Genomic DNA, 18,386 nt, shown 5'->3' with positions numbered 1-18,386 from the left:
CTTTCTTTCAGATATTCCACATAAAAGACCAAGATGCTCACAAAACTTACCAGTTCTTTAAGAACATCAATTAAGACCTCCACATTCCAGGTATGGGCTTGTGCTCCATCACTTTTATCTTTCCCATCACTCCAAATCCCACTGCCAGGAGCCGAAATAGACTGCAAGTTAAATACACTCAATCAGATACTAGTTAAAAATAAAGCAGTCTCAAAAGCCACTAGCTACAGAACTCCCTGCACTATGAAGGTAAGCAGAAGGTCAGACCAGTAACGACACCTGTTTCACACTTCTGAGAATCTTTCATTCAGGAATGTATTATAGACATTTACAGCAGAACAGTTAGAAGTATAAGCGTTGAATAATAAAAGCAATTCTTAAATTACTAGAGGCTAGCATTTTAACTCTTCATTTTCTGCTGGTTAAAATACATATAATCCCCGCCCCAGCAGGCCACTCACTTGTAATGGAATACCATCCGTCAACCCCGAATGAGTTCGAGCCATCATCCCCAAAACCCTGGCAACCTGGGCAGCTGTGACTTCCCGAACACCAAACTGCATGATTATGTTGCGACATTCTTCGACACTAAGATGCAACAAAACAGAGAGATCTTAATACAGGTTTCACCGTGGCACAACGTTAAGACAGACCAAAATAAGACCTGTGAGTACCGTTGGGACAGCACACAGATTGTTGGGAGAAACTAATTGCAGACTGTAAAATACGACCACTCAACTTCAGTTATGTTAGTCAAATGATCCAACATAACAAAATTCCAGGGCAAGCAAGAAGAGAAATTCAGTAGAAAGTCCGTGCAATTTTTTCCATGAAACATACTGTGCCATGTATTCAGTTCAAAGCTAGGTCTGCTTAAGTGACAGTGAGAGATGTTTCACAGGCTATACTCTGTCAAAGTAAAAGCACAGGGCAGGTTTTGCACTGTTTTCTGTTAAAAGCACTTCCATGCATTGACCTGTGATACAGAGCTTCAAAGACTGAAGTTTTCTGCTAGCTAAAAGTGAAACAAAGGCTCCGAGAGCGCACGTTTCTAAATGACGTGCACTGTTCAAAAGGTAAGGTGTGAAGGTACGCTTTTTAGCCTGATGTAAGCCATGGCGTTTCTGATCAGAGGTCACTAGCAAAAACCTTCAAGGAGCCAAAAGAGCAAGCAATGAGCAGATGCTTAAGTTCAAATTTTAGAACTGAAGGCCTTTTTTGCAGTTTTTGTTTCACTTTTAGTTAGGCCAACAAGATTTATACAGCATCACTATAGATCAAAAAACTGTTTTATTAACAGGTATATGTTAAAGGAAGTAATTTTCAGTATCTTCCAACACATTTACATTGTGTTTCCTTACTTCACTGTTTAAACAGAAACTTATGTTAATATCTTTGAGATCTGATCACCTCCCCAAAGTAGTCAATAGTCTGTCTTTGAAAATACAGAATCATTTACTTCTCTTAGCTTAAGCTTCTTAAGTGAACCTTCCTTTAAAAAACCGCTAGGTTCATACTGAGGTCTAAGACTAAGGCCCCCTTCAAAACCAGCCACACACTTGCAGGCTCCTGTTATCACTATCAGTATTAGAGCACTATCCTAAATCCTTAAAAACTGCGCTCAAAAATTGAGCTGGATTTGTGCAGATAGCAGATATACAGCCGGAAATAAGCCTTTAATATATTCAAATTAAGTCTTCAATAAACAGCTTCTGACTAAAGTCTAGCTTCTCCTTCCACCTTTCTAGTAACTATTCCAGTTCACATATATATATAAACAAATAGCTCACGTAATGCAATGCTTGTGCTAGGTGCTATAAGCGAAGATCTTTAGCCCTGCTCACACCACTCCTGCAAATCCACACAGCTCTACAGACGACAGCCCCTTTCACACGGCTCCAGCAAGTCAACAGAGCTGCCCATCTAACATTTCTGACTAGGGGCAGAGAGCGAGAATATGGAACACTATTGAATATGTGGGCAATGTATGTCACAAATATACACACAAACCCAAGGCGAGTTTAAGACAGCTGTATTTTTAACAAAATAAGCCTCAAGCAGGCAAAGACTGATGCAGCTGTCAAGATACTCTAGCAATTCACTATCATAATTAGATTTTACAGCTACAAATAATCTCAATCACACTGTGTACCACACTGATCAAAACCCAATACCAACAGAAAGGTGCTGCTGGTCAACTCTCTTGAAATGAGACTATTACCTTCAGTTCTTCTGTAATCTATTTCATGTGGACGGTGAGCTAACAGGAGTCTGTCACAAGAGCAAAGTTCTTCCAAAGATCTAGTAGGACTTATTTGGCATTTATGCCTACCTACCCACTCTGTTTTTACTTAAAAAAGTGTGATGGTCAAATTCTTATAAAATCTTTACAAGGAATTTGAATACCTTCACCTAGCACTTCTTACCATCACAAAATCCTACACAGTCTCAACAGACATGCTATACATATTAGAACAACGCAAAATATAAAACAGGAATCAAAACAAGTGACCTCATAATACTTAATGAGGTTCTAGTTATTTTAGTACTTTAAGTGTTCTTTACCTTTTGCCTCAAGAAACAAGAGAGAAAACCACCACCACCCAAGATGCTTGAAAATTACATTTTCCTACAAACCTTGTACAAAAGCCATAGCCAACTTCTTGCATGAAATCTGCCAGAGAACTCTCCATCATGGTTTTGGCTATCCCTCCAGAATCAGGCAGGATCCTGTCCATTAGAATGTCCCGTTTTTCAGGGTATAGAAGTGGTGCAAGCACCACAGGGCAACGCTCCTGGGGAAAATCTAAAGGCAAGAGTAACAAAAAAAAAGTGTCGAAAAACCCAGAATACCAGTTGCATGCAAGTGACTACTCAAAATAACTTGACTGCTGTGCTAGAGTCTCCCTGCAGCTGCAGAAATCAAGGGGCCACTCGTGCAGCATTCCTCCATCCCACCTCCCAGTTCTCTACTGGCACTTGGATATTCCTAGAGAACAAGAATGTAGAATAGACTAGGTTCATACAGGTTCACTGCAGCTGCCCGAAGGGCTAGCAGCTGCGCTGGTGGTAAGTTTAGAACTAGATTGTCACCAACAGCAGTCATCCAAAAAAAGCACAGAGCAGGAAACAATACAGCAGTAGAGCAAAAGCCTCTCCTCCAAATCAGGAAGTATTAGGAAACAAAGGAGCTGCTATCGAGTCTAAGAAGTCTAGCAAATCTAAACCAGGCACTTGGGCATGGAAAGAGAGAATACTCCGTTATTCCTTCCAGGGAAGCAAAGTTTGAGAGACACAGTAACGAGAGGATCAGATGTGCGGGTGGGAGTTTTGCTCACAGTGGAAAGCAGCAAAGACACCTTATGGGCGGGCCTTCCTGAGACAGCATTACCTTCAAGATGATGCATAATGCCTCCATACCCTTCAGGGCCATTCAGAGAAGAGTTCCCAATTTCCCAAAGCAAAGTGAGAGGAATTGCAGAAGCGAATACATTTATCTTCATCAAAGTAAGTATGAACTAAGAAGTTACACTTAAATAGAACAAATATTTTGCTCTTGTATAAAGGGTGCCTTCCTCTAGGTCTGTGCAGAACTAAGGAGTGGGCTGAGTTAAATTCAGGTGGAGTCCAAATCCTCCTTATTCTGATGGATTTACAGCAAACACTGTTTCAGGCTGTGAACTGGTAGTCTCTTCTATCGATAACATCCCCTGCCACCACACAAGGACTACGGTAGGTTCCAGGAAATGAACTAGAGTTTTATTCAAAGCCACTTCCCTCACTGTGCTAGTGCTTCCTCACAGATCTGCACCCAGTATAAACAACCCACTGCTTAAAATCCACCTATTTGAAATGGTAACATATGTTCCTTACACTGTAAGGAGTTCAAGTTTTTCAACTACAGTAAACTGAGTTGCTTTAGTTAAATCCACAAACACAATCCCACACAAGCAAGCAAACACAGTCTTGAATACCCCCTGCTTTATGCTTATTTATCACAACATTCCAAAAAACCCAGACATGAGACCCTATTACTGCTCTTTGAAAGATAAACAGTCCATTATGGCCCGATGCCAGAACAGTGGTATTTTTGTCAGTTTAGAGTTATGAAAATTTTACTGAGTTCTACCTCACCAAGCTCCCCACCATTTCAGCAGCAGTCTGCACTGACAGTAAGTTATGAAAATTCATTCCAAGTTTGCATTTAGTCAGGCTTCCGGAACACCACCACACTTACCTCTACGTAATGTTTTGAGGAAAGCGTCAATCTGTTCCTGTCCTACCCCAAAGGCTCCCTTCTGCCCAAAAAGGAGATGGGATAGGAGAAGGTGCAGGACCTCTATTGCAATATCTTGGAAGCCACCTTCTTGATTTCCACTGACGTCCGCGTCAATGTAAGAGCGCAAAAGATCTGGGAGTTTCTGTTTGATAAACTGGGCAGCTTTTGAAGACAAAAGAAGCTACAGTCAAAACCTGAAATTTCTTTTTAATATGAAGACTCTTTTTAGCTAAGTACCATTCTCTTAATCTGAGTTTGCTTACCACAAACCACAACAGTTCAGATTTAAATAGAAGTCTCATAATCCATACCTCAAAACTCAAATATTAATGAACAACTAAAAGGTAAGATATCACAGTACCTCAATTTGATTCATTATCTAGCAAGTCATTCATGGAAAGGACCTCCAACTTCATATAAGACAAGATGACTGTGCTATCTATTGCCCCTCTCAAAATGGTGTTAGACTTCAATAGCGCTACTGATTGCAAGGTCTTGCATTACTCAGGTCACGCAGGCACACATCTATCCATCTAGAAAGCCCACTGCTTAAAAAGAAAAAAGGTCTCCCTGCTGCAGTACTTTGGAAGCTTCACTTACCAAAACCTCGTAGATCTGAGCTGAAAGAGTTCAGTAAAGCGAGACCAAAAATCACCTACAAACAAGAACAAACACCATAGTAAGGGGACATCATCCTTTCGAACAAGCTTAGTCAAAAAACATTAAAATATTTCTGAAATAAATGTTCACCTACCTCTTGTACTTTACTTAATTTGATGACTTTACTCAATTGGGCAAATAAATGGGGTGAAGGCTTTAGACTCTGAAAGAGGTAAGAAGAGTTATATGGAAGCTGTTATATGATTAGTCTCATTTGTAACGTGGCAGGCTATCTAGAATCCTCTTGCAGGTCTGGAATATTAGTAACTATTCTGCTGTAGGTTACCACAAAGCTTATATGGCTAAACAAAGCATCTTTGGAACTATTTTTGGATACATCTAGACCAAAAGTTTCTTCCACATATCCCACTCTTTCACTATTAAACCCCTATCATGGCTTTCATATTGAAAGGAACAGAAGCACTGATGATTTCTTTCCGTTCTGGCTGCCACAAACAAACCATGAAGTACTAACGTTAGATTAAGCTTTAAAATTAGTTTGCAGTCATTCTGAGTGATTGAATAACTTGCTCAGTTTAACCAAAAAACCACCAACTTCTGGGCAAGCTCAATTTTTGAAGACTTTAGTACAACTACTCTTAGCCATAAAAAAACCCCAGGAAAAACACAAGGGAAAACCAGCTGGTTTCCTATAGAACCAATTCACTGCAGTTTCCGACATGGGGATCCCCTTCAAGAAGCATACAAACCTTCTGATAGTGCAACGGATTGTCAATGGCGTAGGACAGCGTCGAGATAAAGTTTGGTTTTGTAATCAGCGACGCACACTCCTGGATCAGAAATTGAGTCTGAAAAGAACAAGATAACTTCAACACTCATTGTTTTGTAACAGGACAATAAAACAAAACTACTACTGTTCACTGTGTGCGGTAAAACTAAACGAAGATAAGGTGCTTAAGTCTTGTAAGTGCCCAAATTCTCATTAACTAGTTTCTTTTCATTCAAGTTTTCTTCAAGTTTAGTTTGGTTTTTCTTTTAAGACTGAGAAAGTGATCAAACATTCTCCATCATGTGTGCAATGTTTCATTTTCTGTGAGCATCCTCACACACTGCAATAGACAACCTAAGAGTATCTGATTCCTGTTTATGAGCTAAAAAGTCTGTGGCAAAGGATTCCTTGCTTAAGGATGAAAAGACTCCTGAGAACAGACATAGCCAGCACCAGAAGTGCCAGTTAGTGGATTTGGACAGTTTTAGAAGGCAAAGAAAGGTTTTCAAAATAGAGCACTGCACATAGCAGAAAGAGCAATTGTATTGCAGTTATCAGTTTTTCCAGATCAAGGGATTGTAAGAGTCAGGTATCAACAATTTGTTGTCTTCTGACTCGAGGACTGGCAAAAGGTGCTTGCAATTGAAAGGCCATACACCAGAAAAGAAGTTTGCTTGAAGCTACTACCTCTAACCTGCTTTTGTGCTTAAATCAAATCCTATTGCTTTGTGATCAAATCCTATTGCACATTTGTAACAACCAAAACTAATAAGCAGCTGCCTCAGTGCAAACTTTACCTGATGGAAATCTTTGCCACTGCTTTTACCATCGCCACTGAAATCCACGTGCGAGAATAGACAGCGTAGTAAATGCCTGTCTGCCTCGGGACCGTGCCTATTCACAATCTGGAAAAAAAAAATCCAAAAACAACTTGGTAGCAAACAGTCATTACAGAGCAAGATCTGGGTCTAGTACTGTAGATACAGCAGTACTTCTAGTAGTTAAGTCATCTACAGTTTTAATAAAACTGCTAAGGATGTTCCTTTTTAATCAGTAACCTAGAAACCAAGTCATTAACCCTATTTGCAAATGAAAAGTATAAACTAAGAGAAAGAAAGAATCTAGACACAAGTCATTGACACAGAAGTCATGCATTTCATGGGTAGTATTCTTAAAAAGCTAAGTAAAAAGGGGTTTTCAAGTCACCTAGAGGATGATTTCAAGCTTCTCTGCCACCAAAGCAGCCCAGAATCCACACAGTGTCATGGCCTCATTTTTCCCCACTTCTTCCTACAGCTACAGTGCCTAACTCTTACAAGAGTACGGCCTTGGGACAGCATGCACCTCTGTGCTATGCCTATGTAGCAGGAATTTATCCCAGAGATAAGCCACCACACAGCGTCTTCACTGATCTTGCAGGCAGCTTCTACATTGTCTCCTGGTCATGACTGACTTGGCCGCCATTACTCCAAAGTCTTTTAAGACATAAGGGAATACTATCCAGGAAGCATTTCCTGCCATCTAAAGAAAAACATTCATCTTGAACTTGCTCATTAGCAAGCTTTAAAAGTCAAATACCACATGCTGAACACCTGCAGCTGAGACCTTTTACCAAGTCTTTCCCCCATCATTAGAGCTCATTCAACTGAATTCTATACCTCAGTCATAAATAGGTGATCTGCATTTCATAGAATCATTGAGGTTGGAAAAGACCTCTAAGATCGAGTCCAACCATCGACCCAACACCACCATGCCCACTAAACCATGTCCCTAAGTGCCTCATCTACTCATCTTAAATACCTCCTCATACCTCATTTGTTAATTTGCAACCCCTATCACTCATTACTAAATCTTAACACTAACATTTTTGTTAGCATCCCCCATCATTTGACTTAAGTTTAACTCCTGGCTATAGACCAGCTCATCAGCTTGTTGTTTGAAGTACCTTCAGGTTGTTTCAGTGTTCATTCATTTCTTCAAACCTCATCTAACTGGACAGCATTACTTGTTTTTAATAAAATTCATACTGGCAGAAATTTCAAGTCACTTAATCACCAGTAGCTTGCTTCTTTTGTCCAAATAGTAGCAGCTAACATCAAATCCAGCCTTCCCACTTTCTAGCTGCAGGACAGACACAACATGTGCCAGTACAAACCAGCAGCTCTGCCTATGCTCTGACTGCCTCCACCAAGCCCACTCTTTCACCATGTCATGAATATCCTTGTTTGCCCGTAGTTTCTTTGTGCAAAAAGACAAACAGCATTGCTTTAGGCTGCCCCCACTCTGGTTCTGCTGTTTCTGATTGTTCTCACCTCAATTTTTCTACCACTATCTGACACTATGCTTGCCTTTCCCTCACAACCTGCTTATTCCAGTGGCTGCCAAGTTTTGTTCTGCTGGAAAGAAACATCCGAGTTGGATATAGCTCTGCTTCTTGACCAGAGGCTAGAATAGACATGCTCATGAGATGTCAGTCCAGAGTAAATAGCCCACTTCAGTTATGTTGACTGAATGCTGTTGTCTTCGAAGGCAGCCATCCCCCATGATTAGGTAGCAAGACGCTCAGATTGGTGCAAAAGGCAGCAAAACTGAGTTGACAGCAAGTTCTACTAGTTAGCTCAGGCTTCAGAAAACAGGCAACTCAGGCAATCCCAATTAAATACATAGATTTAGATGTGGTAACAAGACTGGCACGAAGCTGGATCAAACTCCTAGGGAGCTACCTGGTGCCATGACCAAGATGAATTCATCAAAGCAGATGGATACAGAAAACTGTACATACTAAAGCCATCAACACAGCCTCTCTGCATCAGAATTAGATTGCTGCCTTGCATAAAGGTAACAACACAAGGTTAATAATTTGAAAATTTAACATATGGGGAGGAGGGGAAGAAAAGGCTAGAAGTTCAGTGCAGCATCTTTCAACTCTAACTACATTCCCATAAAAGCTTTTCTTGGAAACAGGGAATGAGAATTGCTAGTTTTCCTGTAGAAAGCGCTGAAAGAAACCTTTGTATTGGCAGCCTTCATATACATTTACAAGACAGTGTACCCAATCATAAAATAATCTGTAAAGACTGACTTCTTTTTACCATGAGGGTGACCAAGCACTGGCACAGGCTGCCCAGAGAGGCTGTGGAGTCTCCATCCATGGAGGTACTCAAAAGCTGTCTGGACATATTCCTGGGTAACCAGCTCTAGGTGACCCCGTTTGAGCAGGAGGTTGGACCAGATGACCTCCAGGGGTCCCTTCCAACCTCAACCAGTCTGTGATTCAGTTTGGGATAAAGTTTGACCCACCCATATTTGGATTTATCATACAGAGATAAGTTGGATTTTGCTTAGGCAAACACAGGGTTAGACCAAAAGTAACTCTGCTTTCCTAGATCCAGAAAGTTTTGCTTTCCTAGATGAACCTGTCCGCAAAGCCCTTCCCTCCTCTCCAACCAGGCTCTCTTTACCACTAATTCAGGAAAAGGAGACCACAAAAACTCATTTCAGAGGAAGCCATTCTTTAGAATTTGTCTCTCTGACAAATGCATAAAAGTTTTTTTTTTTAACATACATACATTCTGGTTTTTAAAGCAGTCTTGAAGCATCACCTATGTTAAATGACTACTGAAAGCATGTTTAAGCAGAAATTAGTTCCTCACGCTTTGCCACTGTTATGCTTGTGACTGACATATTTACATGCAAGAGTTATTTTGGTCAGTTGTGACAAGAACAACTCCAAGTATGGTTTTCCACATACTCTGTATGCTTAGATATAAGCTTTGTAAAATTGAGTGCATTATGCCAAAAACTTACACCAAGCAGTGTACTGTGAGACAAAGAGAGTTAGAGCATGCACATATAATCTCTTCAACTATCTAAGGAAAAATTGTACTAGCAACCACAAAAGTAAAGTAATACCAGGAAGTTTAAAAAAAATATATAAAAAGACAGGGGATCATGGAGATTTTAGGAATTTAGTCTTGAAATCCTAGATCTGTCTTATAACCAAACATACACAAACCAGCCATTTCCACAGACCAGTTTCCAGTCTCTCAACACAGTGAGTCTAAGAGGCCTGCCATGAAGGATAAGGAACTATCTGTCCCCATTTTAGAGATCTATATTCCATCTGAATGGCAGATCAGCCATATCTTCTCCCAAATCAAAGAAATGTTTATTATCCTTTACGTAAGTGTTCATGACAGATCTGCAAGTCACGCCTCAGTCACACCTTGCTGCAAAAATCATCTGTTAAAACCAATACTGATGGAAGGACAGCATGATCTCAGATGAGCCCCCTGCAAGTCCTCAACTTGCAAAAACATGGAAACTTTACAAAAGTTACAAGAGATGTATTCCATCTCCACAGCTTACGAGATCATTTTAAGCAGTGAATACTGCTGAAGTCACCCCCTCTCACCTCAAGATAAGTAATGAATGCACTTTTAAAGAAGTCAGCTGTTACCAGAAAGTCACTGTGCTTAAGCCCTCTGGCCTCCTAATCTGATTGAAATCACTGCAGGACTGCACTAGTGTAAGAAAAAAAAATTAACTGGCCCAGCTGTCTGCTGGGAACTGAACTAAACCAGTTTCTAAAACCGGCTCAGTAACATTCACTTCCTCCTAAGCACTCCTCTGCAGATAATGCCTTTCAGTCCATCCTGCTAGTCAGAGCTATTTTTAAAATGGTCAGTTAAACCAGAATTCTTGCCCAGGTCTTAGATACTTGGGTTTCAATCTACAGTTACTCTGCCTGCCTTCTGAAAACCCAGGGCCAAGAAAGTCAGCCTGGCTTCACCACCAAGCCGTACTTCATTGAAAGAGGAGCAAAAAAACTTCCATCCAAGGTAAGTGAAAGCATTCAGATATAAGTAAGCACGTACTCATGCTTTCAGCGCAACAACTCTGAACAGTAAACATATATGTTCTCCTCCCTCTCCCAACTAACAATGTCCTACAGAATGTCCAAAAGCTGAAAGATTTAACCTGAAGGAGTTAGGAAAGCTTTGCATACCACACTCTAGGAGCAGCAGTTAATCCCAATATTCAACTACAAAGTTAATATTGGTCTCAGCTCTGAGCTGCCATATCCCATGACCTGACAGATGAAACCAACAGGAGTATCAGAGATACGAGCTGCGATTCTCAACACCGCAGAAAACAGTGTGCAGTAATGCACACGAGAGCACTGCAGAGTACAATTCAAACGGAAGAGAAACTCCGTTCGACACTCCCGTTTTTTCTATCCAGAATTTCTTTTGTAACATCATTAGTTTACTTACATGCTGTATTTCCTGCTGGCTGGCTCGGTAGTTTTTCTTGGTTAAATTGTCCACCAGGTAGCTGATTTGAGACAAGGCCAGCGAGAGCGAGTCAAGATTCATTGCTGGTTGGGGCGGAAGCAGGCGGCCGAGCCCGGCGCAAAATCACCATTATTCCCCTTTAGTCACCTCAGAGACAGGTTAATTTTTTTTCCCCCAATTAGCCTGTATCTGGTTCTGTGTTACTTTCTTCAGCTCTTCTTTCTCAGTTGTCTTCCTCTGTTCTGAAACATGGCACCTGAAAGACAATATTGCATTAGATTTAAGTTCTGTAGCAACTTCACAGCTACGTTCTAGGCACTGCTGTTATCTTGTCATGGAACCAGTCAATTTAAAATAAGTTTTTTAGGTTGGGTTGTTTTTGGTTTTTTTTTTTTTTAATTAAAAAAGAAATCTTTAAGCTGTTTATATGGTGTTAAAAGCAGTTAGTGGTTCCTCTGTATTTTCTACTTCCACCAGAACACTACAGGGTAGAAAGATAAATCCTAGAAGAATTCAGCATTATGCCTCAGAGCTTTTTTTTTTTTATATTTTTGCTTACAAGCTAGCTTGGCAAACAAGAAAAATAAGGTTTAACAAAGAAATTGATAATACAGACATGTTTGATAGCTTAACTTACATAAACCATTTGACATAACTATGTCCACAAGGGAAAAGAAGTACTATTAAGTCTTCACAACACAAGCTTAGTTGTTTTCACACTACCCGACCACATTTATTCATTTCTGCATTTTGCCAGTCTGAAAGAGCTAGCAAACAGCTCAGAAGAATGACTACCCTTTCAGCGCTGTGAGAAAGAAGAAAACAAGATGCATAATGAATTAGATACCACACAGCAACAGAGGTCAGAATTATTCAAAGCATCAATCACAAGTTTATAGAAAAAAAAATGTCCTTTTTAACCATCTCTGCAATATTTTGCCTCACTACCATCAAAGTAGTACTGCATTCAACCGTATACACCAAAACAAGCAATTGTGAATGAGCAACACACACAAAGAACTGCAATAAACTAACCCTAACATTTGGCTTATACTGAAACAGTTTTCCAGTGAGCTACAACAGCAGAGCTTGCCAGCTTAATAAATTTCTATGACAACACAAAACTTGGCACTTGACATCTCGTCTGTTAAATTACAGATTGCCAATGTGATAAAATTGCATCCCAAAGCAAGTCCTGCATAACCAACAGCCTGAGGAGTCTCAAAGGAAGCCGTAAGCTGCTCCGAGAAGCAGCGCTGTAATTTATCAGAGGTGGAATCAAGCTGGAGAGTCACTGTTTTGAAGCTCTACTTGATCAAAACACAAAGGTCACTAGGCTTCGTGCCAAGAGTCTGAAGATGCCTTTTTCAGAATAAAACCTATTGCTTTACTGTCTTGGCTATATGGCCAAAACCACCAGTACAGGATTTCTGCCTCATCATTGAGATGAATCGCACAGGTGATGTGTTAACTTGGCACGTGTAACACTCAGGGCAAATCAGTTCAGAAAGCAACCCCTGCAGCAGCACAGCTCGACACGCTGGCCATCCTTCTGCAAGAATTAAACAGGAACAGTACGGAGGCAAGCTGAAAAGGCTGTGCTGCGTAGAACTAGAAAAATCTTCCCCCCTCTCCCTTTATACAAAGGTTTTCACTCGCTTACACTTAGAACTACAGCTTATTTAACATCTGCCTACACTTTAAAAGATTTTCTCCCAGCATACAGGAAAGAATCCACACAGGTGATAGCCTCAGCAGTAGAGGCAGCAGGACACCTCTCAGAAGGACTAACAAGTTTACATGCAACATCTGGAGGGAAACTTACTCTCCTCTTCGTCCTCCACAGACACCCAAAGCATCAGGCAACAAATCCTATCACAGGGGATGAAGATCACATTCTGCTCTTTGGGAAAAGTTTATTACATTAAATAAAAACGTGGGTAAACTCTTCGTAAGGGAAGTCAAATAATCAACTGACTTCCAGACTTTCAGCACGCCCTAGAAAACCCTGCATACTCCTAGAAGCTATATAAGATCTTACATACACAAAAAAAACCCCTTACATCTCGTGAAAAAGAAATTTTCAAGCAGTAATATTGGAAACATTCTTCAATGACAAGGCAGTTGTGCTACAAAAGAATTTCAGAGCATGTTTAAAACTGCAGCAAGAAGAATTACAGAAAACTTCCAACTTTTTTTTTGTACATCTGACAAGCTATAATTCATTACCTTTATTTACAGGTTTAAAAGCCCACCAACTGTGAAACAGCTTTGTAGGAAGGGGGATGGGCACAAAAGTTATCAAGATTTCTCAGTAGCACAGTACCTGATTTTTTTAATAACTCTATTCCTCTTTCGGAATAATCCAGAAAGTGTCACTGGGCATGGCAAGTACACGCTTTCCAAGACGTTCTTACTGGCAAGGTGTAACATACAGGACCAACATAAATCTTCTGAGAAACATTTGTTAAAAATCAAGCAGACAGACCACCATGCCACAGTACTTACACCTACAAAAGCCACCGCAAGCAGCTAGCAGGGGGAATTCAGTCCCTATCAGAGCCCCAGATTTCAGCAACCAGCCTGAAGAACTCAAGGGCTGGTTGAACTCAGGACTCAAGAACAGGAAACCAAAACTCCAACTCGGTCATTTTTAAGGCAATACCAGAAGTTTCAGAGTTTGCCTTGCAGGCACCTAGGAAGAAAACCCACATTTCTCTGGGTATTGTTCCTCAGACCAATACAAACAGCACAGCAATCACACCGACTCCACCCAAAAATCAAGCTTTTAGGTACTGGAACTCTTGAGTCGGGCTCAGTTGCAAACCTCATCCTCCCTGCTGCCACACAACACCCTGCAGAGCACTGACACAGACCATCCCACCCCCCCTTATTAGCATCACTGTTTTCTCCCAAGAAAAGCAGGGACTACCATCTCAATATGCTTTAATTGCGTGGAAGCACAACAAGCTTTGCCACTTTCTAACTGTAAAATCTGGCAGTGCCACCAGAGAACCCAAGCTGGAGTCAAAATGGGATCTTCCCTTTCAAGGAAGCAGAACAAGAGCCTGAGCAGACACCGCGACTCAAGGACAGAACACAATAGCTGAAGGAAGCAGCTTCCTATTTATGTTCTCAATATATGGCTTGCACAGTATGTATCCTGACACACAGAAAAAACCTGGCAGCTCTCACAAGCACCAGACTAACAGCATCTCACTTTCAAATGGTGCAACCTAACTTACAGTAGTATATAAAAATCAGAGTAACTAAGAGAGCCCTGCCCGGAAAGCAGAAGTGCACAGGTACCTCTCTGGTCATTCAATGCAAGGCTAAAATTCAATTTCTACAGCACTGATTAAGAAAGCTATGAACACTATGCAAAGCAGACTTTATTTTTAGATGCATATATTCTTAGTGGGAATGAATCTCCCTACACCAGCCTCAACAATTCAAGAAGCTTTCAGTCCATGGGGCAAACCCGCCACCTTACAGGTTCAAAAAATCCAGGCTTCAGACAGAAAGAGTTTACCAAAAAAACCCCCCTTAAATTAGCTGACAAAATTCAACTACAGTTCCTATGATACAGTAATTGATTAAGCTATCAGACACAAGATCCAGGAGCTCTTAAAAGATTACCATTTAATATTGTGCAACGCGGCTGATTTTTAAAAGGTAGAAAATATTTACTGAAATCTGCAGTATTACATAGCCTCAACACTTCCTAAGGAAATCAACAGGCCATCAGCAAAACATTTGGCTTCTATTTCAGTAGATTCTTTTCAACAACAGAATTCTGTTGGGTTATTAAAACAGAAATAGGATAAAATTTTAGGCAAGACTCCAAAAATCACAAAATAGAGAGGGCCAATATGTAACCAGCAGTCAGGTTTGACAAAAACACTCTCTACTAACCTGAAGCAGATCACTACGAGTAACTAAGCCTTGTTGCTGAAGATGACAAACCTGAAGTCTTCCACAAATTCGAGAACAGCCTTCCAAAGAAAGTAATTTCAAAATTACTTTAAGCTGAACTTTGGATTTTTTTAGTATTTTGCAGAGGTAAGTAACTACTCCCACTGGGTTTCAAGAGCTGTAAAGATTTTAGGCCACGTGTACTGCATTTGGAAGATAAAAAGCTCAAGTGACAAAAACAGCAACGTGTTCGCTGATTAGGTTCTAAACTCTTGTCAAAAAGCATCATATTAAACATGCTAAAAGCACCACTGCTAAACCTGTTCTTCAGAACACGGTCTCTTACCCTCTTCGCAAACCCATGCAGAAACAGAACATATGGAAGAGCAACACACCTCTCAGAAGCCCCACATGAGAAGTGCTCCAAGGTGGGGAAGAGGGGTTTGAATCATACCATAGTTAAGTTAGATTTCAGGATGTCTATCATTTCGCAATCTACAGACAGAAAAACCTTACAGTGCAAGTCACATTAGCAGTAAAATAAGCTACTGATTACCGGTTCAAATTTAGGTGTTTACCCACAGAAAAGCCACTTGAACATTCCACATACTGGAAAACTGTACGCAATTCCAGTCAACTGGAAGCCACGATGCTGATTAGACACGGTAACTTTAGCTTACAGAGAACGGCTGAACTAAGCACATATGTTTGTTCCCATACACTAAGGCCAGTTAAGTTTCAGGTTTGGAACCTACCTCAAATACATCAGGCATGCATCAATCATGACATGGCCACTTCAGGCATTTGCACATCTCAACTAGGATTGTTTACAAAAAAAACGCAAGAAACTCTCACTTCCCACTTTCCCTTCAGTCAAACACTGCAGGATGAAGTTTCTGTTGGAGGGAAGCGAAGGAAATTTAGGGACCCGTTCTCAAAGGCTTCATGCTGTCTTCCCTGTTCAAAAAGTGTTTTAGAACAGTTAAATGCTATTTCAAAAGGCAAAGGAGAACTGCAGTATTCATAATAGTAGGAATGGTTATAGAACAAAAGAGAAATGTGGCTAAAACAGTGATGTCCTCAGCCATGATTCTCAGTAATAAGAATTCCCAACAGTATTTAGCGATGACCCATCACGGGGTCACAAAACATCACCGTCCACTTTTCCAAAGTTACATTTGCACAGTTTCTCTTCTACTTATTCAGTTGAACACCAACAGTAGCCATTTCGGCATCAGTTAAAAATGAACTCAATATCTGCTGCTGCACTGTGCTAGAAGGATAAACAGGATCAGGTACTTCTCTAAAGAGGAGAGACAGGTAGATAGCAAGCTTGCTATGAGTTTGGTTTGGAGACACCAGGCCAAGAGGATCAACAGCCAACAGCAAACTTAAAAGCATAAGGGCAGAAAAAAGAAGACAATAACAAGTCTAGAAAGGACAAACAAGTCTATTACCAACTAAGTTTGTTTCCTGTTTATGACAGTCACCTCACCTGGACTCATCCTGCCTGTAATTTTAGTCAATGCCAATGTAGTTACCTTAGAAACAGGAAACACTTTACGTTGTGTGCACTAAGAATGACTTATCAGGTATCATACCTGTTTTGTCACCCACTTAAAAACAATGTTCCACTGAGAGCAGATGTCATGCTTCCTTCTAACAAGTGGGATTCAGAAACAGTCTAAGCTCACGACATATCAACAGACTAAGTGTCTGGTTTGGTATTTTTTAGCATGATCTCACTTCTCTTGTAAATGCAGTCCAAATTGTGTGTGGTGTGTTGAAATTAAACTACAACTGCTCACTAACCTTATTGTATAAAGAGAACATGATACTACTCCGAGTTAGAGAACTATTGCAAAGCAGCTATTTCTAACAATACAGCATCTGTCAAAAGAGCCAACTGTTGCTATTTCTGGTTTTGAAATAAGCAAGTCCATTTTACTGGGCAGCGTGTTCTTAACTGGAGGACAGCGTTGAGAATCATTTCTTCCGTGTGGTCTGCAGGAAGGTTATGTCACCGGATTAGTTACTATAGCTCACTGTTTACAGGTTACTTGTTTTTCTTTGGGTAAGTCACAACAATGCCGATCTTCTAAAGAGGCCAGCGAGCCAAGCTCAGGGGTAGGCCCAGCACCGGCCGCTTTTTGAGTCTCTCAGAGCTCCACCTGTCACGACCAACGCTACAAAAGCGGACGGGGAAAAGAAATGAAAACAGCTCAAAAGCCGAAGATTTCCGTGCCCCCTCGAAGCGATCACCGTGCAGCCTGCCGCCGCCGCCGGAGCCTTCCTCCCCGCACCGAGAGCCGCAAGCGGCAACCCACCGACCTGAAGACACTCGCTCCTCCCGCCCCGAGCCATGACCGGCCCGCGCCGCCCGGGCCGGGCCGGGGCAAAGCCTTTCAAAGTTTGCTCGGCTGCTCCTCCCGTCCATCGGACGCCGGCTGAAGAAACGGGCGGCGGCGAAGAGGCGAGGGCCGGGGCGGGGAGCGGCGCAGGCCAGGCCAGGCCAGGCCGCGGGGGCCCCGCAGGCTTCCCCACACGCACCCCGGAAAAAACGGCGGGCCGGGCGGGCTCCCTCTACCGGCCCCGCCACCTCCCGCCCGGCTCCTGCCGCCGCCCGGCCCCGCCGCGGCCTACACCGCCGCCCGCCACCCCCGCGGCCAGATCGCGGCCGCGACCCCCGCCGCCCCGGAGGCTCCGGTGCTCCCACACCCCCCGCAGGCAGCCCACCCGCGGGGCGGCCGGGGCGCGGGCCGGGGCTGTACTCGGCGCGGCGGGCGACGCTCACCTCAGGGGGCGTAGGGGGCCGGAGCGGGGCGCCGGGCTGGGGCCGCTCGCGCTTTTATCCTCTCGCCTCCGCCGTTTCGCTACAAAATGGCGGACGGGGTCGCGCGCTCACGTCGCGGCCTTTCCCCTCCCCCGTCCCCTCGCGGCACGCCAGCGGGGGGGGGCAGCGGGGGCGCGGGTGGGCGGGGCGCCCGCCGAGCCTCCCGCCCCCCTGGCCTGGCGCTCCCCCAATCAGGGCGCAGGGCCGCGCGCGACCTGCCCAATCAACGCGGCGCGACCTCTGGGGGACGTTCTGCCGTCCTCCCCCCGCCCTTCCCCGGCCCTCCGCGCGGAGCCAGCGCCGCGCGCCCATTGGCCGAGAGCGGCCGGAGTCCTTCCTACCGTTTCGCCCAATCAGCGCTGGCAGGCCGCTTGGTCCACGCATGCGCGCCAGCGGCCAACCCGGGCTGGCAAGGCCGACCAATGAGCGCGGGGCGCTGCGCTGGGGCGGGGCGGGAAGGGGAAGTGGCGGGGAGCGCCAAAGGGCGCGCGGAGTCGGGGGGGGCGGGGCCGCCCCTCCCCGAGTGGTGCGGTCCGCCCCGCCCCCCTCCGCCCCGCCCTCCCCCCCCCGGCGGTGGTACGGCCCCAAGCACCGCTCCCCCCCCCCCCTCCCCGCGCAGCGCGGTGGTACGAGCCCAGGCGCTGGAGCGCCTCCCCCCGCGCTGCCTTGGTA

General features: G+C 43.3%; 1 protein-coding gene across 11 annotated transcripts in view; it reads right to left on the bottom strand.

Annotated features, from left to right (window-relative positions):
* The window catches only part of CNOT1 (CCR4-NOT transcription complex subunit 1), a 61,224-nt gene extending 43,419 nt beyond the window's left edge, over positions 1-17,805 (bottom strand). For 10 of the 11 annotated variants that reach the window (XM_076349469.1, XM_076349475.1, XM_076349471.1 and 7 more), the window contains exons 1-10: positions 17,676-17,805; positions 10,946-11,222; positions 6,467-6,574; positions 5,650-5,748; positions 5,034-5,102; positions 4,880-4,934; positions 4,238-4,441; positions 2,638-2,806; positions 462-588; positions 51-161 (exon numbers count right to left, since the gene is read on the bottom strand). In XM_076349469.1, coding sequence (XP_076205584.1) covers positions 51-161; positions 462-588; positions 2,638-2,806; positions 4,238-4,441; positions 4,880-4,934; positions 5,034-5,102; positions 5,650-5,748; positions 6,467-6,574; positions 10,946-11,047 — 1,044 coding nt within the window. In that variant the 5' untranslated portion in view covers positions 11,048-11,222; positions 17,676-17,805. Of the gene's footprint in view, positions 1-50; positions 162-461; positions 589-2,637; positions 2,807-4,237; positions 4,442-4,879; positions 4,935-5,033; positions 5,103-5,649; positions 5,749-6,466; positions 6,575-10,945; positions 11,223-15,636; positions 15,774-17,675 lie in introns of those variants that run through there. The other variant, XM_076349470.1, reaches the window with a different exon arrangement.
* Positions 17,806-18,386: the final 581 nt, after the last annotated feature.

Source organism: Aptenodytes patagonicus, chromosome 11 (assembly GCF_965638725.1).
Source record: "Aptenodytes patagonicus chromosome 11, bAptPat1.pri.cur, whole genome shotgun sequence".
Classification (NCBI taxonomy): Eukaryota; Metazoa; Chordata; class Aves; order Sphenisciformes; family Spheniscidae; genus Aptenodytes; species Aptenodytes patagonicus.
The sequence above is the reverse complement of the archived record's forward strand: the minus strand, read 5'-3'. Positions and strand labels throughout refer to the sequence as shown.